At 41.3% G+C, this 26,631-nt stretch overlaps 1 protein-coding gene across 1 annotated transcript in view; it reads left to right on the plus strand.

Moving 5' to 3' along the window:
* The window catches only part of LOC126191064 (very long-chain-fatty-acid--CoA ligase bubblegum), a 175,749-nt gene that overhangs the window by 90,322 nt on the left and 58,796 nt on the right, over positions 1–26,631 (plus strand). The window contains exons 2-4 of the mRNA XM_049931781.1: positions 8,154–8,363; positions 20,372–20,480; positions 21,183–21,387. Of these exons, the coding sequence (XP_049787738.1) occupies positions 8,172–8,363; positions 20,372–20,480; positions 21,183–21,387 (506 nt within the window). The 5' untranslated portion in view covers positions 8,154–8,171. The remainder of the gene's footprint in view (positions 1–8,153; positions 8,364–20,371; positions 20,481–21,182; positions 21,388–26,631) is intronic.

Consider the following 26,631-nt stretch of genomic DNA (forward strand, 5'->3'; position numbering starts at 1 on the left):
CATGAGGTTCTGTCTGTCATGCCGATTCCATGGTGAGCATAAGAAAAAACATCTGCTTGAGCTTTGACTGAGAGCGTCGAAATTTTTTTGGACGCGGAGAATCTGAAGCTGTCCACTCATCGGATTGTGATTTCAGCTCCTGTTAAAAACTCTAATCCACGTTTCATCAATAGCGACAATTCGACACAAGAATTCTTGATCTTTACTAGCGAATCATTGTTTGAGCAAGGTTACAATGTCCAAGCTTTTCTGCTTCTCTTCAGCAATCAGTGTGGGACTCATCTCGCAGAAATTTTTCTCTTCTTCAAATAACTATACGGAATACTAACGATGGAGGAATTCCCGTGGCTTCATATAGTTTCCCACAAGTCGCAATGCGATCTTCTTCAAGGGCATCTGTCACAAGTTTCACACTTCGTTAAACTGTTGACGCTTTTGACCTTCCGGATCTTGGATTATCGTCTATGCTCATACGACCACCACAACGATTATTAACCCAACGTGGAACTGCGTACGGTCCACTGTATACTCACCAAGAACTTCACTTAACGCAGTGTGGATGTCTGTCGGATTTTTGCCGTGTTAATTTTCGATCTTGATGAAAGACCACTGGCCTTCAACATTCCCAGTACGCCGGACCTCTGCAGTGTCCATTTCTACCCCTCACCAATTTTCTGTCAGAAAACGCGGCGAAAAAAGAAAAACACGTGCTTCTTCCTCAAGCTCAAAACTACATCTAAGTAGTTTTCATTGTTATTGCATCAAACGATCTACAGTAATACCAACCTGTGCATTATTTATGATATGTCCCTCATGTATCACTGAATTACATATTTACATACAGATATATGCAGGTATTTGACTATTGTAGATACAAAAGAAAGGGGGCGAGTAAACGACACTGAAACAAGCAAACAATCCAAATAAACATAAGTCCGGAAACCAATAGTTTCCCCGATACGATCTATTCCGACTGAATACGTGAACCTATTGTAACATTGTCTCCGGGGACACAAACTGCAGATACGCACTTGAGGGTGGACGCATAACAAGTGTTCCATATGGACGTCGTTCACGTGAAGGCAGACTTCAGCACGGCTCATCATACTTCCCTAGTTTGGTTCCTCGCTGACTTCCCTCCACCTGTGGCATACGGCTGCTTACACAAGCTAAATGTTGCTTTTTGGTTCTCCAGTCTTTCAAAGAACTCCGTTTTGACATATCGAAGGAATATTTATTTTCAGATAAATCTAAAATCAAAGTAGTCCCATACTGAGCGAATGATGTTAGGCGGCAAGCTGGAATTGCATGACCGTTCTAGTAAGGTGCTGGTGGAGGTGGTCTGCCACTGCCTCCCTTGCACCTGTTTTGAAGTGACAAGTGTCGTGTGGATGACTGTTTCACGTATTTGTACAGTGAAGTGTTGGGTCTGTGTTGGTATGGATGAAAAGGCGGAGAGGATCAAACCAGGTGCCAGCTCATATCCTATTCTCTCGACTAGCACCAGCGGGGCCGCAGAGCTTAATGTTCCCATCAAATGGACGGGTCACCACCACGTGCCTTCACTTATGAGACACTACGGAAATGTTTCGAATTTAATCCAGGACATTGGCCCAAGGCCTGATCAGGAGCATCACGCCAGTACGTCTCCTCCCTTTGCAAATCAAATATTGGCAGTGAAAATTTTGCACAATCGGGAATCGTGTCGATGTATCTTCGAGTCGAGCGCCACCACAAAACCGCGCTTTGAAGACCACGGTTGCGGAGTCGGATCACAAACGTAATACTAAAGCACATTTGGAAACAGAATTCGCCGATGTATATAAACTTCAACGTTAGCTGCATCTCTGTATGATACATAAAGTATATTAGAACACACAGTGTCAGTTCCCGCCCGCTTTCCTTCGTCAAACGGCAGCCTCATGCGTGCCTCCTATGATGGCACCACGCGAGCGCATTAGTCACAAACGCGGACTTACTCGTCAGCTAACTGAATCGGCTAACTACACTCCTGGAAATTGAAATAAGAACACCGTGAATTCATTGTCCCAGGAAGGGGAAACTTTATTGACACATTCCTGGGGTCAGATACATCACATGATCACACTGACAGAACCACAGCCACATAGACACAGGCAACAGAGCATGCACAATGTCGGCACTAGTACAGTGTATATCCACCTTTCGCAGCAATGCAGGCTGCTATTCTCCCATGGAGACGATCGTAGAGATGCTGGATGTAGTCCTGTGGAACGGTTTGCCAGGCCATTTCCACCTGGCGCCTCAGTTGGACCAGCGTTCGTGCTGGACCTGCAGACCGCGTGAGACGACGCTTCAACCAGTCCCAAACATGCTCAATGGGGGACAGATCCGGAGATCTTGCTAGCCAGGGTAGTTGACTTACACCTTCTAGAGCACGTTGGGTGGCACGGGATACATGCGGACGTGCATTGTCCTGTTGGAACAGCAAGTTCCCTTGCCGGTCTAGGAATGGTAGAACGATAGGTTCGATGACGGTTTGGATGTACCGTGCACTATTCAGTGTCCCCTCGATGATCACCAGTGGTGTACGGCCAGTGTAGGAGATCGCTCCCCACACCATGATGCCGAGCGTTGGCCCTGTGTGCCTCGGTCGTATGCAGTCCTGATTGTGGCGCTCACCTGCACGGCGCCAAACACGCATACGACCATCATTGGCACCAAGGCAGAAGCGACTCTCATCGCTGAAGACGACACGTCTCCATTCGTCCCTCCATTCACGCCTGTCGCGACACCACTGGAGGCGGGCTGCACGATGTTGGGGCGTGAGCGGAAGACGGCCTAACGGTGTGCGGGACCGTAGCCCAGCTTCATGGAGACGGTTGCGAATGGTCCTCGCCGATACCCCAGGGGCAACAGTGTCCCTAATTTGCTGGGAAGTGGCGGTGCGGTCCCCTACGGCACTGCGTAGGATCCTACGGTCTTGGCGTGCATCCGTGCGTCGCTGCGGTCCGGTCCTAGGTCGACGGGCACGTGCACCTTTCGCCGACCACTGGCGACAACATCGATGTACTGTGGAGACCTCACGCCCCACGTGTTGAGCAATTCGGCGGTACGTCCACCCGGCCTCCCGCATGCCCACTATACGCCCTCGCTCAAAGTCCGTCAACTGCACATACGGTTCACGTCCACGCTGTCGCGGCATGCTACCAGTGTTAAAGACTGCGATGGAGCTCCGTATGCCACGGCAAACTGGCTGACACTGACGGCGGCGGTGCACAAATGCTGCGCAGCTAGCGCCATTCGACGGCCAACACCGCGGTTCCTGGTGTGTCCGCTGTGCCGTGCGTGTGATCATTGCTTGTACAGCCCTCTCGCAGTGTCCGGAGCAAGTATGGTGGGTCTGACACACCGGTGTCAATGTGTTCGTTTTTCCATTTCCAGGAGTGTAGCTACACTCGAGTCGAATGACTGCACTATGTGCCGGCCCGAGTTCCGGGTCGCTTGTCTGTTCCTAAGGCACTGCCGGCGATAACTGGAGGGGACGCACTACTCAGAAACTCCGAATCGCTCACCGGCTGAGCAGCTCTATTTTAGATCTCATAACGAATACCGAACAAAAAGCCAAATAGGATAGAAAAGGTATCTGTGGACTAAGCATGATGCCAACGCCGATCTAGGATTGTCAAGTGACTTTCATGTTGTTGTTGTGGTCTTCAGTCCTGAGACTGGTTTGATGCAGCTCTCCATGCTACTCTAACCTGTGCAAGCTGCTTCATTTCCCAGTACCTACTGCAACCTACATCCTTCTGAATCTGCTTAGTGTATTCATCTCTTGGTCTCCCTCTACGATTTTTACCCTCCACGCTGCCCTCCAATACTAAATTGGTGATCCCTTGATGCCTCAGAACATGTCCTACCAACCGATCCCTTCTTCTGCTCAAGTTGTGCCACAAACTTCTCTTCTCCCCAATCCTATTCAATACTTCCTCATTAGTTATGTGATCTACCCATCTGATCTTCAGCATTCTTCTGTAGCACCACATTTCGAAAGCTTCTATTCTCTTCTTGTCCAAACTATTTATCGTCCATGTTTCACTTCCATACATGGCTACACCCCATACAAATACTTTCAGGAACAACTTCCTGACACTTAAATCTATACTCTATGTTAACAAATATCTCTTCTTCAGAAACGCTTTCCTTGCCATTGCCAGTCTACATTTTATATCCTCTCTACTTCGACCATCATCAGTTATTTTGCTCCCCAAATAGCAAAACTCCTTTACTACTTTAAGTGTCTCATTTCCTAATCTAATCCCCTCAGCATCACCCGACTTAATTCGACTACATTCCATTATCCTCGTTTTGCTTTTGTTGATGTTCATCTTATATCCTCCTTTCAAGACACTGTCCATTCCACTCAACTGCTCCTCTAAGTCCTTTGCTGTCTCTGACAAATTACAATGTCATCGGCGAACCTCAAAGTTTTTATTTCTTCTCCATGGATTTTAATACCTACTCCGAACTTTTCTTTTGTTTCCTTTATTGCTTGCTCAATATACAGATTGAATAACATCGGGGAGAGGCTACAACCCTGTCTTACTCCCTTCCCAACCAATGCTTCCCTTTCATGTCCCTCGACTCTTATAACTGCCATCTGCTTTCTGTACAAATTGTAAATAGCCTTTCGCTCCCTGTATTTTACCCCTGCCACCTTTAGAATTTGAAAGAGGTTGTTCCAGTCAACACTGTCAAAAGCTTTCTCTAAGTCTACAAATGCTAGAAACGTAGGTTTGCCTTTCCTTAATCTTTCTTCTAAGGTAAGTCGTAAGGTCAGTATTGCCTCACGTGTTCCAGTATTTCTACGGAATCCAAACTGATCTTCCCCGAGGCCGGCTTCTACTAGTTTTTCCATTCGTCTGTAAAGAATTCGTGTTAGTATATTGCAGCTGTGGCTTATTAAACTGATTGTTCGGTAATTTTCACATCTGTCAACACCTGCTTTCTTTGGGATTGGAATTATTATATTCTTCTTGAAGTCTGAGTGTATTTCGCCATATAATGCCGTTTAGATATGGACTATTTTGAAGTTAGGGCAACCACAGTTTAGACTATACATTGATATTTAAAGAAAATTCCAAAAGCACTCGAAAATAATCTTAAAAAGGTCTTTAATTTTTTTAAAAACTGAATGAATTTTCTTCAAGACCGCATTATCTGTATAAAGCGGCCTAATAAAGGAACCCCGAAGAAATTTTATTAATTCAAAAAAAGAATTTTTGAACAATAATTTGGAGGCGTTTGGAAATTTCCTTACAGTAACACTGTTTACGTTTTGCACTAAGACCGAAACTCTAACATTATGCGTCTTTGTCTAAAATTTACACTTTTATTTGTAGTAAGAAAAAGTAAACAATTGTTACTAAGGATACAGACCGAAATATGTTGAAGGAGACCATGATACTTTTCACAGAAAAATATCTCAAAGGTCTAATTATGCGTATTATACTGATAAGAGGCGCTTTATGCACTGAAAAATATCGAGACACAGTGCAGAACTCATTTATGTGATTGTATGACCGTATATGTACAAGACAAATGCTATATGAACTGGGAAGTGTGAGAGTGTGGTATCAATCAATTCTTTGAAAATATACACATATCAGTCCTTCGGATTATACAGATCCACAAGGCATTATGCTTTTTAATGCAGTCACAATGGGAAGCTATTCTACTAGTAACTATGACGTGGACAATCATTATCTGCGAATAATATTTAAGTTCCCCTAAGAATGAAGACTGTACTCTAGAAACATCTCAAAGTGTGATAATTTGGATTTCCTGAAAGCCATTGCTGCAAATTAGGAGTTTTTCGGGAAACTTCCACTTTGACGTCCTAGTAAGCCCTTTCCCAAAGTCACCGCAGCACTTTTAACTAAAACAGTCTCGATAATACGGTAAAGTGCGGAAAAGAATCTGTCCCTCCTTTTCCTATAAAAAGACAGCGACATCTAAGTTGTCCCACTTGTCGCATCAAGCGAAAAGCCCTTGTGTTTATCTCTTCAAAGTCTATAAAAAATGTAAATTTGTGGTAAGATCTTATGGGACCAAACTGCTTAGGTCATCGGTCCCTAAGCTTACACACTACTTAATCTAACTTAAACTAACTTACCCTAAGGACAACACACACACCCATGCCACGGGAGGACTCGAACCTCAGACGGGGGGAGCCGCGCGGACCGTGATAAGACCCCCATAGACCGCGCGGCTAGCCTCGCGGCTACCCTGCGCGGCTTCAGAGCCTGAAGCAAGATTCATTCTAGGTATGGAATGAAAATTTTTAAGATGCCTATGAATCGCTTGCACAATATCGCTGATGCTTTTGAACAGGACTTGTCTGTTCTGCCGATTTATTGACATTTAAAATGTGTAAGAAGTTTACAATCAAACCCTACGCCACACCAGGGCCGCGTCACTTTGGAGGCATTGTGTGCTCCCGACAAAAATTCTGTTCTGCGCACGTGAACGTTCATTCCATAGATGCTCTATAGACATTTTATATCCCTGGGTATGTTATAAAAATTTTTGTTGCTGCATTGTGCATACTTTTTGTGTTAAAGACAACCTTAATCGCGGAATATCGTACTCGTATCGTAACTATGTTCATCATTGTTGTTTTGAACTGTAGTGGATTATTTACATACAAATTCATGAGGGAATAAATATACTCTGAAGCAGTAGCCAGACAGCCGAGCTCTTTAAACAGGTATCTACAATATGACGGTGGGTATGACCCATATATTACTCTTAGAAGACGGTTCTGAGCAATTAAGACTTTCTTTCTTAAAGTCGAGTTACCCCAAAACATTATTCTGGATGACATCACTGAATGAAAATACCCAAAATGTCAGCTTACTGGTTTGTCTCTCCCCACTATTTGCAATGATTCTAAGTTCAAATGTGGCTGAACTAAGTTGGTTTAGGAGTTCCGAAATATGCTTTTTCCAGATTAAATTCTCGTCAATATGAACACCTAAGAATTTTGAAGTTTGAACCCTTTTTATTATTTCCTCGCAATGTGTTTCACTTGTCATTGGCATAGTAGTAACCTCAGATGTGCAGAACTGAATATGTTACAGAATTGAGGGTGAGACCATTCACAGAAAACCGATCCATAATACTTTTAAGAACATTGTTTACTATTTCTTGCATTTATTTATGTACGCTTGGATCGAATACAATATTAGTGTCATCTGCTAAAAGAACTAATTCTGCTTGTTGTGTATTAGACGGAAGATCTTTTATATACATGAGAAATAGCGGTGGACCTAAGACTGAGCCTTAGGGAACCGCATACGTGATTTCTCATCAGTCAGAATTACAGTCTTGAACTACAATGGTTGAACTGATAAGTACAACTTCCTTCATTCCATAAAACTTCAGTTTATCTAGAAGATATTGGATTCACAGTCAGTGCTATTTTATCATTTTAATGCTTGTAAAATTTGGTGAGTGAACATGTAAACGGCATTCTCAGTAGAAAAACTCTTCTGAAATCCAAACTGTGATTTGCTGAGGGTATTACTGAGATACTATTCTAGAATACAGTATTGTATTGTATTGTGTTGTGTTGAACTGGGGACCTAGAAACGACGGAGAGGCTTCGTCCCCGCCATGGCCTGCAGCGGTACACAACCCCACAATAGGCTACGGTAGTCCACTCACCCCACCACCGCCCCACTTCGAACCCAGGGCTATTGTGTGGTTCGGCCCCCAGTGGACCCCCTGAGAACGTCTCACACAAGACGAGTGTAACCCCAAAGTTTGCGTGGTAGAGTACTTATGGTGTACGCGTACAGGGGGACAGTGTTTGCGCAGCAATCGCCGACTTAGTGTTACTGAGGCGATATAAGGGGAGCCATCCCTCATTCGCCGAGGCAGATGGAAAACCGCCTTAAAAACCATCCACAAACTGGCCGGCACACTCGACACTAATCCACCGGGCAGATTCGTGCCGGCGGCCGACACGCCCTCCCGCCCGGAAAGCAGTGCGTTAGACCCCACGGCTAACTGGGCGGGCTCTAGAATACAGTAGTAATAGAGATAAGAGAAGGAAAGTCTGTAGAGTGCAGCAGTCTATGCTGACGCGTGTCCTGTGGTGTGTGTTGCAGGACTAGAGGCGCAGCACCATGGAGGTAAACGTGATCACGACGAGCGGCGGGATTTCTGCGGCGGAGAGCTCGCGCTTGGTGGAGGAGGCGGCCAGCAAGATGAACGGCCACAGCCGCAGCCACACGGTGGTGTCGGAGCAGCGCACCTGCTCCAGCAGCTCCAGCATCATCACGGCCTCCACCACCGTCCTGCGCTCGCAGCTCAGCCGGGTGAGTACGGCGACTGCACAGTGCTTACTAGGCCACAAGAAATTTTGTTCACTTCTTCGGCATAAAACAAATAGTCCGCAGCTCGTGGTCTAGTGGCTTGCGTTGCTGCTTCTGGATCACGGGGTTCCTGGTTCGATTCCCGGCCGCGGCGGGGATTTTCTCCTTCCGGGGACTGGGTGTTTGTGTTCTCTTCATCACTTCATCATCATTCATGAACGTGTGAGATTGGACTGAGTAAAGATTGGGAATTTGCACAGGCGCTGATAACCAAACAGTTGGGCACCCCACAAACCAAAATTCATCATCATCATAACACAAATAAGGCATAAAAGCATACCAAATGAGGTGGTGCAGTAAACACTGGACGGCAGGACAGCGGTGTAGATGCCTATTCCGCCATTCAGACTTAGTTTACTGTGATTTCCTTGCATCGCCAGGCTTGTACTCCGTCTCTAGCATAGATGTCCTCGACGGGCCGTTGAACGCTCATCTTCCTTCCTTTTGCTGCGCAAATGCACATGAAAAATATTGTCATATGTGCCTGCGCAAGAAATTTTCGGTAAAGTCTACGCATTTTATTTCAAAATGACGTCCGTCCTCAATTATACTATCATCAAGGTTCCTGCAAGGTTACTGCAAGCTGGCTTGTACGAGATCGAAGAGCAAAATTCTCTGCCTGACACACAGATGACGTTGCGACCAATTAACTTTTGATTATGGCATGTTCACAGTCAGTACAAAAATGGTTCAAATGACTCTGAGCACTATGGGACTTAACTTCTAAGGTCATCAGTCCCCTAGAACTTAGAACTAATTAAACCTAATTAACCTAAGGACATCACACACATCATGCCCGAGGCAGGATTCTAACCTGCGACCGTAGCGGTCGCGCGGTTCCAGACTGTAGCGCCTAGAACCACTCGCCCACCCCAGCCGGCCGACAGTCAGTACATATTTTTCAATAACGTAAGTCAAGTGTCAACTTGATCTGCGGTGTTTACACAGTTTTCTAAAGAATCAGTGCAGTATCTGTGCTATGTTCCAGTAGATAAACACGAATACCATCTCATCATCAACGTTTTTGTGTTGGAAGGTTTATTACCAGTCGAAAGAGCTCATAATTTCTTGAAGCTTTATGCGGAGTCCATAACTTCGTTTTCATGTATTAATTAACCAACTGTCGAATTCAAACTTGGTTGTATTTGTCTTGAAGATGATGCACAAGAAGAGCTTCTCAAAACTTCAATCACAGATAAAAAATTCGAGAAACTGCAGATTATGATAATATTGGAAGCTTGGTGATTGGAGTCGTATGGAGTCTCTAACGATACAGACACATCAGAAGAAAGAATTCAGTAAATTTCATATGAAGAATAAACTATGAAAGCGCTTTGTGAAACGTAAGCCTAAAAACAAATACTAAAAAAATGTTACTCACCCATGTTCGAATCGTTCTAAGAAGAACCCAACATTTTTGTCCATCAGTTTGTTATTGTGGATTAGTTGAGAATCCGACGTGACAGGCTAGAAAAGAAACAACAGTAGTGAGACAAAGCCGTGGGAACTGCAAAACAGGCAACAAAAACAAACCACGAAGTAAGCCCCATCTCCTAAAACGGGCTATGGTTTGTGTTTTCTGGGATGCAAAACAGCAAAACAGTAGCTGGCGTATATTATGGAATTCGTTTGGATGAAAAAATACGTAGAAGCCTGCGACGAAAAACAATATATTTCATCAGGACAATGCGTATGTTCACAGAAATGCTTTTGGCAGTGGGGAAACTGAGGGGTTTGAATTTCGAGCTGTTGGAACATTCACCTTATTCATCACATTTATCACTCTGTTATTTCCATCTACCACACTTGTTAATTTTGTGGATGCAAACGGTTTTGCATCCAGAATATGGTAGACCTACTAGAAGTGCAGTTCTGGAATGGAAGCAACTCCCTGGAAAAAGTTAGACAAAATTCATTGATTTAAAAGAGAATCAAGAAATGCACGTATGTTTAAACTAAAAACCATATTTTTCACTTCCAGGCTTACAGATTAGTTTCATACTCTCGTAACATCAAAGCTGAGCAGACTCTAAAACAAAAATCTCATCGTCAGTATTCTAGTTCTACTCATTTTCTCAGACAACCTCTCCCATACTAAATCTTTGCTGCGCTCAATATAGCGCAGGTTTTTAACTTCTCTGCTTTCTATTCCTGTCGGATGATTCTCTTCAGCTTTAAGTGTTTCCTGTTTTGATTTCATTTCTGGTCCTACAGAAACTTCAACTGAAAACGAACACCACTGTAAATGATTCACACAGCTATAATATTTAAATAAATAACATACATAAGAGGTTATCCTAGTGAAATATTATCCAACAACGGTCACACTAAATGTATACCAGAAGAAATACTTCCCAAGGCTGCAACAGCACGAAATCTACGACGACATGATAGGTTTACGTGCAGTCAAACTTCCAAAATAGCAGTCTCCTTTGGATTCGCAGGTGGGGGGGGGGATGCAAAACCTTCAATTTTTTGTTCAGTTCACTTCGTACACCCAGACCACCACTATGCTTCTGAGTACTTCTGAACGCACTCCCGTTCCCTAGTTTTACATTGAATCAAAAAGTCGGTACTGGAGAACCAGGGCTTGGTTTCTTGAAGTGACCACTGCCACTTCCTTTCTCTACTCTCTTCCGAAAGACCAACTTTTCTCTCTCTCAAATCTCGATGTGAATGACTTTATACGCCAAGAAATAATTAACTCGTGTAACTGTCTCAGGAATACAAGAAATCTCGACAGACCGTGGGGTACATACACATTTTTTCAATGGACATATTCCAAGCACTCATGAGCAGTCCAATTGGAGGCATCTACCCAGGAGTATGCGGCAACCACTTTCGCTCAGATAACAGCAGAATCTCGCCATATTATGGACTCTATAAGAAACTGAAGATTTTGGTGATTTCTCCTCATACGTGGCCGCTCAGCCGCTGCTCACAACTGCAGATTGGTCAGATCTGGGTCCAAGGTGCACACATGTAGCTCAATTCTCTCTCAGATGTGCTCAATGGGATTGAGTTCGGCAGTTCTAGGGAACAACACAAGCACTTCATGACCACAGTGTGTCCTCAAATTGTTCTATTTGAACTGATGAGGTGTCGCAGTTTCTTGCTGAAGGCATGGGTCACCTGCAGGGTGCAGAGCAGTGGGCCAACAAAAGGATATACAGGGACGGACAGTAGATTTCTACAACGTTCACTGATGAATGATGGCAAATTTTCAGTCATCTCATTTCATCCACTGTTGACATCCTCCACAGGACAATGCTTCCATCATATACTTGAATGGTGCCCTATTGGCAAGTGGGATTTATCTCCTCTTGTCGTTTTCAGTATACTTGAATTCTTCTAGGAGACTTTTCTGGATCGTATAGCAGCTCACCAGCTGTAGTTGTCAATCTTTGAATTGGCGACTGATGTACAGTAGTGCAGCATGTCTTTGTAAGTTGGTCTGAACACTGCACTACTTCCTGGGTATGGTCCTATTGGAGGTAGTATGCCGTTGTCTTCCTCCAAACTTCGAGCTGACTTACTCAGCCACTTATAGAAGAATAAACTGTTTAAAGTAGACTTCGAAACACAGTGCAGCTCGGTATTCTCCACGATATAAACTATAAATATTGGCACATGAGAAGCCGAGTATAGGTTCTATGACTTTAAAGCGTAGTGTCCTATGTGTCGGGCATTCAAGATCTGTTTGTGATCAAATGGGCTGATATCGTGCGTATTGTCCATCCTGTTCTCAACTATCACGACAATGGTCAATACGAGGCTTGTCTGCTTCCTGGTCACGTCACATGCTCAATTTACATTCGCCTTGGCTCCAGGAGCTGTCTCTCTATATCGCAATCTCTGGTTACATTCCTCAGAAGTGTGCATCCTTCTTTGCCCCCAACTGTAATATTCATGGGTTCTCCATGAAACTTGAACAAACTTTATTCCGTTGTCCTCGTTGTGACACAGCAGTGGGACAACATAGTGCTTTGTGATGAAGATAGGCAACCAGATAAGCTTCCAAGCAGATGGGGTTGCCTACCGACATTGTTGAGCCATTAAAGACCTAGACCCACAAACTTGTGCGATCTTACAAAGTGAGGAAGAAACCTCTGTCTCTGTCAGCTAGAAAAAGGCATGTGGAATGATGCAGCTAATCTAGGCGTGTATAATTTTTATGTTTTATTATATGAAGATATTACAAGACAGGGAAATTTATTTTACGACTGTTATTCGGATCTTCTGACAGTGGTGATCTAACAGTCAAAGCGCTATACTTTAGACGTATCAGCTTCAATTCTTGGTAGGAGAAGCGATTTTTCCTCGTTCCAGTCTCTTCAGGACCGCTCCAGGTCCCTCAGTCTGCTATCAAGTGAGTACCGGGTTTCTTTCTTGTTCTTTTTCTTGTGCCTTTCTCCCACACCTTCGCAGGGTTGGGATGATTATTAACGGATGTGGCATGGTTAAGTTAAGGGGTGGCTGGATGCCCTTCCTGTAGCCACCCCATTAACGCCCACCTGCAGGCGGAATATGCGTACCCAATTTGTCTGCGTGTAATGTTATTCATGTGACAGTGAGTGACAATGTTCTTAATGTTTGCAAATCCTGTAACTGAGTTGTAACTTAGGTACCAGCTTGGCATCACCAAGTGGAGTGTGGGAAGTGCCTAAAAACAACATCCAGGCTAGCCGACACACCGATTCGTCGTTTAACCGTCGGGTGGGTTCGATCGAGGGCCGGCGCACATCCCAGGCCTTGAAGTGGCGATTCGGGTGGGTCAGTGCTAGAGATGAGTCGTTCGCGAACTAACGGGTCCAAAGGAACAGTTCACCAAGATGAACAGAACGAGCGAGGAACGAATTCTAAGGAAAGGTCTTTCATAGTTCACTTCGGTCACGGCTTTCTACTTATAGTTCCCGGGAACGGGAAACTGTCGGTCTCGTTCCCTCAACGGCACGTCAGCCGGTCTCGTTCCAGCCTCGGTCCCGTTCCCGTCGTCTCGATCTCGCTCAGCCGGACTCGTCCTTCTTCGCGTAGCCACTCGTCGCAGTTCCACTGCCGACTGCTCATAGTTCAGTATAGAGTTTTTGTTGTTGGCTCTGAGCACTATGGAACTTAACATCTATGGTCATCAGTCCCCTAGAACTTAGAACTACTTAAACCTAGCTAACCAAAGGACAGCACACAACACCCAGTCATCACGAGGCAGAGAAAATCTCTGACCAGTTTTTGTCGTTCATTCCGTTCGCTGCGCACGCCCATTCTAGATCCGTTTCAAACCTTTTTTGAACTCTGAACTTCTGGTTCTTTTCGTATTCTATTCAGCGTCCATGACCGGTAATTGAAATGTATTTTATAATTACGTAAATTACATAAAAATTACGTAGTATGTAATACATACTTCTGTTCAGGTAACAAAACGACGTATCAGCTTACTTCACTATTTCGATAAAGAGTAGAAGAAATACTTCTAAAAAGACAAGATGTTTTGTTATTACACATGCAAAGGACGACGGCACGGCACACACTCGTGGCCATTTTCCGCCTTTTTTTGATCCAAGGTAAAAGAGCATGTTCATTGTTATGGAAGGCAGACCGACTTAACAACCAAATGAAGCCCACGCTTCGTAATCGAGTGTATGGAGTCACATTTTGTAAAGAGAATATGAAAACTACTGCAATATTATTTCAGTGGTACAGTGCGGCGCGCGAAAAATCGGCCCCGAGTACTAGCTGCTCATTGTCGCTTACCAATTGTCATCTATTGTTTCGAATTTGTTTGCACTAGCTTATTTGTTATTTCTTCACTGCCTAATTATTACGTGTTTATCTATTCTGCTCGTAGCGGTCAGCAAATCATGCATAATTAGCGAGCAGTCTGTACTCGGAGCTGGTTTTTCGTGTGCCTCCTTACATTATTTCGCTGCGATCAGCCACATAACGCTACAGTTGGCTAAACGAGATGTTTTGCAGAATGACGAAAATTACAAGTGTGTGAGAATTCTGTTATGAATAAACTCTGTACTCCAGGGAGGAGGCAAGTGTCCCCTCTTGGCGCCTTCCATCTTCAATCACCTATGCTACTAATTTTCAATTTTTCATAATAACCATATACAAAGCACAGTGAACGGTGAACGAGTAAAAATGAACGGTTCCCAAAAAAGAGTGATCACCAGTGAACTAGTTTCAAGGCTGAACGACTTTGCCCATCTCTTCAGTGCCCATGAGCTCACCACCCTCCCCCTGTTAGTGCCGCGCCGAAAAAGTCTACCTGCAGTCAGGCCAGAAGCCTGGTGACGTACTTGGTCCATGGATTCACTTTACCTTTATATTCGTACTTTAATTTTTTCAGTGATATTTGTTAAGTGCAGCGAATGCTTGTGCTCGCCACATGCTGCCAGGGCCTCATGCAGACGATATTTTCGCCGGTTTCAATATCTTTTCCGCTTGCTTCAAGTTGTTATTGCTTGTCTTCAAATGTCATATAGGGCACAGTGCTGCACCATGGAACAGTTTTAAGGCTTCAGCTTCTATACTTCTTAACGTAAGTTTAAAGTATTTCTTTTATTCCGTTTTGAAATGACAGCATTCAGTATTTGTGGACTATTTCTGAAACTACAATAATTACACCGGAAAATTAGGTTTTTCTAAATGTGAAAAACTGTTCCAAGGTACGAATGGTCATGTATCTAGCAACAAAATATTCTATTCGAATTTGGAAGTGCTGCAGTTGAGAAGATATTGCCAATACCGTACTGCATTTAATAATCTATGTGCTACATTATTAATCCGCTACACACCAATATCACTAAATTGTATCAAATTAGGACGAAACAACCAGCTACTAGTTAAAAAAAAAAAGACTGAAATACGATCCAGTAGCAGCTAACACAAATTTCTAGTTTCGAGACAGGGAAAATTTTTCAGAAACTCAGTTCGTTTTCAAATCGCACATATTCAATTGCAAAAAGACCTTACATTTCAAGGTACAGTACGGCACATGATGACAAAGTACGGCTTAACTATACATACGTTAGGTAACTAGTTTTAAAAATATGCTGCATTTTACTCACTAGAAAACATGGACGAATTAAGGGGGGGGGGGGGGGGGCGGCGGCGGCAGACGGAGCGATCGCCCTGCCTGTGATTTGAAACTAAATTAAAATCAAATGGTAATTTTTGCAATCTGCACCAAAGTTAAGCATGCAAATTTAGAGCCTTAGTCAGCGGAATTAGTAATTTAATTCAGTATTCCCCAAGCCATCTTATTTTGTGTGCCAAAGAGAATGTACTACCTGCACCAGTGACTTGTGCTCCCTCTCCTGTTTAAATTGTGGCCGCCAAATTTTAGTAGGATGTCATGATCTGCCACAGCACCACACTTTTCAATGATAATTTTCAAAATATAAGTATATAGGTTCATATGAACTAAACTGGCAAAAATGTTACTGTCAAGAAATTAAGAACTGCAGCTTTAAAAGCATTTTATTCTAATTCCAGTTTATTTGCTCATCAACTCTGTGTTAACAAAAGGTTTATGAGCTTGTTGCTGTGTGTTAACAATTATATGAAAGAAGTGACTCAGGAAAAGATTGTGAATGCTACAGATTTCAAGAAATTAAAAACTTTTTTGTCTAAAATAAAACAGAATTTTGCAATTTTTTGATTTTTTAAGCATCAAAACAGCTTAACATAGTAGCTTTTGAAGATTTTTTCCTTAACTTTCACGGAGAGTACTCCTAGGACTTCTTTCTCTTCTAGGCAACCACCCCCACCCACAAAACTTCATTAACCCATCCCAAGTTCAATTCCCAGCTGGGTCAGGGATTTTCTCTGCCCAGGGATTGGGTGTTTGTGTTGTCCTCATCATTTCATCATTTCCTTATCATTAATGACAGTGGCTAGATTGGACTGTGAAAAAAACATTGGACTAGGAAAAACTGGGACTTCGTACAGACACTGATGACTGTGCAGTTGAGTACCCGACAAACCAAACATCTCCATCATCATCATCATCATCATTAATCCACCCCTGTCACAAAACTGTGTGACTGGGTTGAAGAGTCAATGGCCATGGAGCTCACAAGATCCAACACGGATAAACTAATAGATATTATAGGAAGTTCCATGAGGCTTTTTGTGGATGATGCACATGTATACAGAGAAGTTGCAATGCAAGAAAATTGTTATGAAGTGCAGGAAGACCTGCAATGGATTGACACTTAGTGCAGGCAGTGGCAATTGACCTACAGTATGAACAAATGTAAAATACTGCAAATACATAGACAAAAAGACCCTTTATTACGTGGTTACACTATTGCAGAACAACCAATGCAAGCAGTTATTTCCATAAAATATGTTGAAGTGTTCATATGGAGCGATTTGAAATGGAAAGACCACATAAAATTAATTGAGAGTAGGGAAGATTCCAGATTGAAATTAAAAGAATTCTCAGGAAATGTAATCCATCAATAAAGGGAGTAGCTTATAGCTTACAAAACACTCAATCGACCAATACTTGAGTACTGCTTGCCAGTATGGGACCTGTACCACATAGGACTGATAGAAGAAATAGAGAAGATCCAAAGAAGAGCAGCACATTTCATTACATTTTCATTCAGAAAGCACGAAAGTGTCATGGAGATGCTCCAGAGATCTGAGCCCACATGGAGGCTTACCGACAATTGTTCTCCCCTACAACTACCCTCAAATGGAGCAAGAAAGGGAGGGAGTGATAGTGGTACAAAACATAACATCACCACACACCACAAAATGGCTTATGGACTGTAGACATAGAAACGCTATGACTGAAGGTTAACCATATCCTCCAAAAGCTTTAGTATATTATATTACACAGCACTTAAATATATAGAAATCCTAATATACCCAAATACTGCACAAAACACATTCTCATGTCTCACAACGAAAACAGTAGCAAATGTTGGAAATTTATTGTGGTGGTTTCTAGTGTGCATTCCTTCATGTGGTTCCATGATTAAAATCAGTCACTAGAATGAAACATGGTCAGAAAATATCATTTGTTCCTAGGTACACATCCTCCTGGTACGACACTCTCCCTTATTTATTTGAAGTTCACATTTATTATATATGTGCATTATATAAATGTCACAAATAATCAATAATTTTGTGCAATTAATCTCCTAAGTATCCCAACTCATGTATGTGTGTGTGGCTCAAGACACAGTATCAGCAGAGACAATTGTTCATAAAGGTGGATCATTAGACCAGTAATCGTAGATTTTTAATTTCCATTCACTTGACTTGGGAAGACATACAGCATGCAACACAAACAACTGAGCTTTGATGTTAGAGTATTCTGATAAATGCATCTATGAAATTTATTACCAGTACATTCTTAGGATATGTGCATCAAGGGACCGATGGCCTTTGTAGTCTGGCCCTTCAACCCCCTCAAACCAATGAACCTATGTATATCAAAAATGAGTCAGAAAGTGCAAAGCTGCAAAAAAACCTCTACCTGAATTAGACTCAATGATGTTTACTTCAAATCATGATACTGATGGATTAAAATGTGAATTAGAGGACTGAGATCATTAGAAGTACCAGTACATGTAAGTTCACTAGTGTTAGTTTTCTTCTTTTATGTACTTTTTTCCATTAGAGCTCTGTCTGAGTAAATCATCTGATTTTTGCCATGTCATTGACCATTTTCTCATTCCCTTTTCTGTTACACTAGGTGAAAGCCTGAAGAGTTCACATTTATTTTTTTCTGCCCAGACAAAATAGCTGAAGTTTTCATCTGTATTGTCACTTTTGCTTGGTAATAGTTGTTTAGTAGAGCAGGTGATTCCATTCAATATAAAGAACCCAGTCACCCAACAATATAAGGATAGCAGAATTTTTATCTGTGTTCCAGTTCTATTTCAAACATTGTTAGTAGCATTATCAGGGTCTATTCTTAATACGATCAAGCATATGTACTTATTATGAAAAACGTAGTAGGATTCTAATGTTGTTGTAAAGTTGAATTTCCCATATTTATGCATTTACATTATTATCCACCATTACTAGTTAGAATGTTTATCACTTTATCAACATGTGGCAACACTGGGCTCTTTCATTATTTAAATGGCTGGTCTGTAGCAGTTTGACAGAATAGTATTACCTCAGAAAATTTCTTGTAAACTCTGAAAAATCTGCACTGAGTAGATTAAAAAAAAATTCTAATAAAAAGATAAAATATCAGACACGGTTTACAGTGCAAAATATTGTTCAGTGCCCCGTATATTCTCGTGAAAGTGTCACAGAAAGAAGCTCAGATTAATTACAGTTTGGACATGCACCTTACATATATTTTACAAAATATACAACCAAGTGTGGCTTTCCAAATTAATATACTAATTCTGTGCCAATGGTGAAAAAATGTTATTTTTAAATACAAAAGAACAGCATTTCACTCAAATCAGGCACTCAGCCAATGTAGGTTCTGCCTGATTATGGAAGGAAATGCCAGAACTGTACACTTTGCTAAACTATTATACAGTTGTAAATCAGCTGGCATGGAGTGACCTACCTGTTGTTGAAGGGTATCCTACAAATTTACAATAATGATCCATTTCATATAAAACATAACTGAAGAAGCATATTTTTCATTAATCATTTAATACAGTATTTACTGGATTATTGCACCCTGTTACTCCAATTTTTCTGCAAACACCAACTCAAATATGTCAATGAACATGTGTAAATAATGCTGTGAGTAAGTCACTGACAGTACTTATTTTACGTACATAAATGTGTTAACCAGAAGACAAACTAAGGAATCAGTTATAAACTTTTAAAGTAGATCCAGAAAAACTTCATAAACTGTTTGCTGTAACTTAAATTTCCAGTGATCTGTTTCATTGAAAATTCTGAATTATCTGCCATCTACTGGCATATTCAAGCATCAACTACAGTACAATGTAAATCAGTGTCAATATGACAAAGTAAGCAGCTGTATTAATTGAGAATGTTGCTAGCTTCATCACTGAACACCACAGACAAACTAAAATATGTACATGCACAGAAACAAATGTATACAGGGTGTTACAAAAAGATACGGCCAAACTTTCAGGAAACATTTCTCCCACACAAAGAAAGAAAATATGTTATGTGGACATGTGTCCAGAAATGCTTACTTTCCATGTTAGAGCTCATTTTATTACTTCTCTTCAAATCACATTAATCATGGAATGGAAACACACAGCAACAGAACGTACCAGCATGACTTCAAACACTTTGTTACAGTAACTGTTCAAAATGTCCTCCATTAGCGAGGATACATGCATCCACCCTCCGTCGCATGGAATCCCTGATGTGCTGATGCAACCCTGGAGAATGGCGTATTGTATCACAGCCGTCCACAATACAAGCACAAAGAGTCTCTACATTTGGTACCGGGGTTGCATAGACAAGAGCTTTCAAATGCCCCCATAAATGAAAGTCAAGAGGGTTGAGGTCAGGAGAGCGTGGAGGCCATGGAATTGGTCCACCTCTACCAATCAATCGGTCACCGAATCTGTTGTTGAGAAGTGTACGAACACTTCGACTGAAATGTGCAGGAGCTCCATCGTGCATGAACCACATGTTGTGTCATACTTGTAAAGGCAAATGTTCTGGCAGAACAGGTAGAGTATCCCGTATGAAATCATGATAACGTGCTCCATTGAGCGTAGGTGGACGAAACTAAAATGAACTCTAACATGGAAATTAACCATTTCCGGACACATGGCCATATAACATCTTTTCTTTATTTGTGTGTCAGGAATGTCTCCTGAAAGTTTGGCCGTACCTTTTTGTAACACCCTGTATAAGAGCATTAATCTTAAACTAATGAAGGTTCATCATGATCATGCATATGTGCTACAATAATCAGTAAGTATCTGCATCATTTCTTCATGAATTTACTGATACAACTTTTGTCACTTCAGGGGAAGCTAAATGGCATAAGGGAACCAAAAACTGTGCAGATTTCCGAAGAGAAACCAGTCGCTCAACCACCAGATGCAAGAGACCAAGATGATCAAGAATTCCACAATGGTAATGCCTCTTACATACATGGAGAATGAACAAATAAATCACATTTAAAATGTAATTAGAATACCGTCATCTAAAAGAGAGCTAACATGATGAATGTTTTAATCAAACTGTACTTGAATAAATTACTGTCAGTGCAGATGAACTTTTTTTCTGGATAATATATGTTGAGTTGTTTTCCAGTAACAGTATCATTTCCATAAAGCACTCACTGGAATACTTTGAAATTACAATGGACACTTTATTGCTTGTAAATTTAGACACTGGCTACTAGCAAACTTTCTTTGTGTAAGGTTATAGGATATCCAGATGAGACAGCATGCTATCATCAAACTTAAGTGGAGGAAGTTCTGGTAACATGAAATAAATAATGCAATTTTGTATGACTAGTTAGTTTGTGTGGTGAAAACCATTCTGTTCACAACTCTATTGCCTATTTAGGCAATCAATGTTACTATTAAAACCTTTTCAAGTTTCCAGCTGCATAGTGTGGCAGATACTAACTGGCATGGCTATAAGTTCAAGATATTATGAATTCATTCTGCCATGAAACCATGTAGCTATAAATCAGTGTAAATTATTATAAACATGGTGTAGTGAACTAATGCTAAATCATGAAAGTGTTATTTGCTTATATTTTTTCTAACCACATTCTACCCGTATTTTATTGCAGCTGTTGCTGACGATATTTTTATTTCTTCCCAGGACCAAATCAGGTTCTTCCAGCAGATTCATATACAACAACAAGGCCAGACTGTAGGGTAAAGCTGAGATCCAAAGCAACTGGAATAGCTGCAAGAGAACCTATATCAGTACCCGGTTTACTGCACAGGGCTGTGGAACTGTTTCCAGAACTCACAGCAATGGCCACAAGAAATGATGATGGAACATGGAATACTATTACATATGAGTATGTATATATGGTTAACGTTCATGCTTATCATCTGTAAAAGGTGTCAACACTATTAAAATGTAGCAAATATACCTTTTACCTACTAATTTATTAGTTAATAGAAAAAGTAAAGGCAGGTAAGCACCTTATAGTGGCTACTTTGAGCTACATATCTACTTCTACATCAATTTTCTGGAAAACTTTATGAAGTGTATGGCAGAAGGTACTTTTCATAGTACAATGTTATAGGGTTTCTTTGCAGTCTATTAGAGTATGGAGTTAGAGAAGAATGATTGCTTAAAAACCTCTATGTATGCTGCAAGTAGTCTAACCTTATCTTTGTGGATACTGAGAATGTTACATAGGAGACTGCAGTATGTCTAGATTCCCTGCTTAATTCTGATTCTTGGACTTTGTAAAGTATACTTTTGCAGGACAGTTAGCATCCATCTCCAAACATCAACCTATACTGATTTTGATGCTCCCATCTGTCAGAAAGAACTGTGCCTATTCACGCTGTCCTTCTCTGTACATGTACAATATCCATCATTAGTCATATATGATATGGGTCCCACACACCTCAGCAATATTCCTGGACAGATCATGCACGAATTTTGTAAGCAATCTCCATTGAAGACTGAAGCACTTTTCCTGTATCCTATCAATGAACCTGATCTGTCAGCTGATACCTATGGCTGAGCCTTTTTTATCATTCTGTTTCATACCCCCATGAACAGATGCTCCCAAGCATTTGTCATGTTAGCTGATTCCAGTTGTGACTTGTGTGGAGGTCATAAGATAGTATGTTTCTATACTACATGAAGTGCACAATTTTACATTTCTGCCAATCTTTGAACCATTTTGAAATCTTATCAAGATCTGATTAAATATTTCTGTTGTTTTTTTGTATAGTATTTCATTATATATATCCACATAATTTGCAAAAAGTCTAACATTGGATAAATTTTGTGGGTCATTTTTTGTCATTGCCATCAATTAACATGACCTGTGGTACCTTCCAACTACTGATCACATTCCTGACCCCTAGTGCTCTAGAGGGAGACTAACTCAGCTGTATATTCTGAACAAAATTTAACAGGAATTCTGTTGGAGCCTGGAGTTTTGATCCATTCCAGCTTTTTTAAAACTGTTCTGAGTGCCACTAATATCTATACTTGAGAGCCAAAACATTATGACCATCTGTTTAATAGCACATTTGAAATGCAATAGCATATCGATTCTGTGTAATGTGGATTTGACAAGCTGTTCATAATATTCCAAAGGTATGTAGCATCTATGCACAAGTCCTGCAATATCAGTAAATGAAGATCCAATGATTTGTGGGGGCAGAGCTGATGCGTGATAGTATCCAAGATGTCTCCCGGTGGGTTTTGATCAAGCAAATGTGGTGGCCAAGACATCAATGTGAGTTACTGTCTCGCGTCTCAAACCACTGTAGCATGATTCTGTCCTTGTGGCACTGATAAGTTACCCTGCTGGAAGATTCCATCAATGTAAAGGAAGACATCAAGCATGAAGGAATGCATGTAGTCCACAATAAAGTCCATGTAGACCACAACTGTCAAAGTCCCATGGACACTCACATGAATATCCCACTTGTAGCATAGTACTGCCCCTACTGGCCAGTGTCAGTGGTATCGTATATGTTCCAAGCAGCTGCTTGTGTGGATGATGGTGTATCTGAACATGACTGTTGACCTGATGTACCATGAAATGTTATTTATCTGACCAGATGATGCATTTCCATTAATCCACAATTCAATCTTAATGATTCTATCCCTACTGCAGTTATAACTGATATTTTCACTAGGGCAAATGTTGCAGGGCCCCATGTTCAACAATGTGCACTGAACTGTTTGCTCTGAAGCACAAGCGCTTCCACCAACACTGTGTTCTGACATCAGGTTTGCCACAGATCAATGCCTATCCCGATTCATAGACCGGGGAAGCCTAAGAAAATGCATGAATGTCCAATACCTTGTCACCTACCTTCCATTTTTGCTCATGACACTAGCAAACAAATAGCCATCCAATGTCACCATTTCTGAAATGCTCATTCCCACATACAGGGCCTTAACAACCTGCCCTATGTCAAAGTTGCTTAAGTCAGTAAACTACCCTGTTTGTTGCCCATATCATTGTTAGAATAATTCTGCATTCATCTTTGCTTATGTACCTTCTTATCCAAAATGACGAGGTGGCATTCAATCTCATGGTGGGCAGTGGTCATAAAACTTTGTCTCATCAGTGGTTAATACATACCTTCAGTGGTGTGGGACAGTACAGTTGGTTCTTGTTTGTAAGGGAACATTGATATGTGGAGTTCAGTATTTCTGCTTCGCTCCCATAAATTTCAGTTCGTGTTTCATCCAAGAGTGTCTGATCAGTCATCACATACTTTCCTGCTACTGACAGCCTTTACATATTACCAGAATTTAATTGCTTTTAAGGAGAGGCCTTCTGATGAGTTTCTGCTGTGGTAGTCATTGAAGACTTCACACATTTAACTTTTGACCGCCAAACACTTACAGTTAGCATCTTTCTGCCTATAGCCCTAAGTTCTATTTTGCACGTATTGTGCAGTTTCTTTACAGAAATTGTACACCATAGAGGTTTTCTCCCATCATGAACTGTTTCACACAGTGTGTGTGTGTGTGTGTTAGAGAGGTGGAGATCTGGAGATGTTAACCTTCCTACTTCTTTTAGGTGGCCTCTTTGGTTTGGTAATCAATGGTGCTACAAATGTCTAATGGTCACTGATGTACAAATTCTCACAAATCTCAGGTCTATTTGTTACAATTAAATTTAACACATCTCTATCATGAGCTGAATTCCGCACTCTATTAATAATCAAAGGAAACATTTAATATTGTTTTACATGATGGCTTGTCATGCACACCACTTACACAGCTACCCATGAGAGGGCCAGTGGGGGGAGGGGGGTGGGGGAGACACAGCAATAACCCACAAGAGCTTATTTTGAGTTACTGCACATTATAAATTTCATTTAATTCAAACAGAAGAGTAGATAGTCCATTCTATTGATACACAGGAAACTACTCATTTCCAGTATGTGGTACATTCAAAGGAAGATTAGTGTTTATTCCCTGTACATTGAAGTCATAGAAGGATCCAATTATTAGACAGAGCACAAACTCGAATTGAGGAGGGATGGGGAAGGAAATCGACCATGCCCTTTCATAGGAACCATCTCAGAATTTGCCGTAAGCAAGTTCGGAAAATCACAGAAAACTTAATTTTGAACAGCCAAATGGGGATTGGAATGATCATACTCCTGAATGTGAGTCCAGCATGCTAACCACTGCATCACCTGATTCAGTGGATGATTCAGTGGATGCATCATCAGACTAATCTTTACTAAACTGAGAGTTAGGACTATCTTACACCAACCATTTTATTGGCTGATTCAGGTCTCCTCCAGCGACGAAGTGTGACTGGGAAACATATGTACTAGTTAGCCAAGGTTTTTTCTAAAGTTTTTTTTGTTAATTCTAGGGGTGTATCTTGTGGTCAATAGAAGGATCCAATTATTAGTTTATACTCACCCTTGATAATGATTCTTGCACAAAAGAAGTCTCACATGCAGCTTCAATATTTGTCTTGGGGCTGGGGAACTGAGTTTCTTGTTTTACTGAATGCACCAACTCAAATTTCTCTTTAACTTTTTGTAAGCAGCACAATGCAAGCAACTCTTTTTTTTAAGTGTGCTTTGAATTCTTGTAGTTTGTTGTAAATACTTTGAGTAATGTAATAATCTTACTTGTGGGAGAGAGATTACTTTGGACCTTGTACTAGTACCCTGGGGTCTCCAATTATCATTATCTACATCTACATCTATACAACACAAACCACTGTGAAGAGCATGGCAGCAGGTACATTCCAATTTCCAATTATTTGTGCTTTCTCCCATTTCTTCAGGTAAGGATCATGGGAAGAATGATGGCTTAAATGCATCTGTGGTAGCTGTAATTAGTCAAATCTTATCTTTGTGATCACTATGGGAGTGATAGGTACAGGATTGTAATATATTCCTAGATTCGTACCAGAAACTTTCTATATGTATTTTCATGGAATAGTTTGCACCTGTCTTCAAGTGTCTGCCAGTTCTGTTTTTTCAGCATCTTTTTGATACTCCCATGGTTCGAATAAACCTGTGACCATTTGTGCTCCCCTTCTTTGTTTCTGTTCAATATCCCTAGTTAGCCCTTTTTGGTATGGGTCCCACATACTTCAACAATATTCTAGGGTGGGTTTCATGAGTGTTTTGTATGCTGTCTCCTTTGCAGACTGATTGCATTTCCCAAGTACTCTACCAATGAATCCCGATCTGCCACTTGCTTTATTTATCACTGAGACTATGTGATCATTCCATTTTATATCCCTACAAATTGTTACACTCGTGTGTTTTTAGGAGTTGATCAGTTCCAAGTGTGACTCACTAATATTATAGTCATTGGTTACTACCTTTTTTTCATTTTGTGAAGTGCACAATTTTACATCTCCCAAAATTTAAAGCAAGTTGCCACTCTTTGCATCACATTGAAATCTTATTAAGATCTGACTGCGTAATTACACAGCTTCCTTTGCTGTAGATAACTGCATCATCAGAAAGAATCTGAGGTTACTACTAATATTGTCTGCATGGTCATTAATATAGAAGATGAACAACAGGGCCCCAAGACACTTCCTTGGGGTGCACCCAAGCTTAATCCTACATCTGATAACTCTCGATTCAAGATAACTTGTTGTACCCTTCCCACCAAAAGATTCTCAGTCCAGTCACAAATTTCACTTGAAACGCCATATGATCATACTTATGATAATAATCTGGACTCATTTAATCTGGGATCACTTAATCTACAAAAAACCTTGCTTGCACCCAACACACATCAGCTACATGGATAACATGTAGGATACATGTAGGGTACAATCCAGACCCATTTTGAGAGAGCCTACAGTTATCAATACTATTGTGCAAATCTAATAAGTCACAGCCTGGCTTGGCATTGAATCTTCTAAAACTCTGGTTGAAGCCTGACACATGACTTAGAATGTGGGGCCTTATGAGCCATGGGGCAATGCTGCATATTGTAATTGTTGCCGAAATTCCATAAACAAGGCTAGTCTTCTGAACCTTCCCTGCCAGTCACTGTAATGATCCAAGTATTACCTCTGAGCCCAGAAGATGGGCATAATTTGTTCTAGTTGTACTAAAATCTG

The sequence above is a fragment of the Schistocerca cancellata genome, chromosome 6 (genome assembly GCF_023864275.1).
Source record: "Schistocerca cancellata isolate TAMUIC-IGC-003103 chromosome 6, iqSchCanc2.1, whole genome shotgun sequence".
NCBI lineage: Eukaryota > Metazoa > Arthropoda > Insecta > Orthoptera > Acrididae > Schistocerca > Schistocerca cancellata.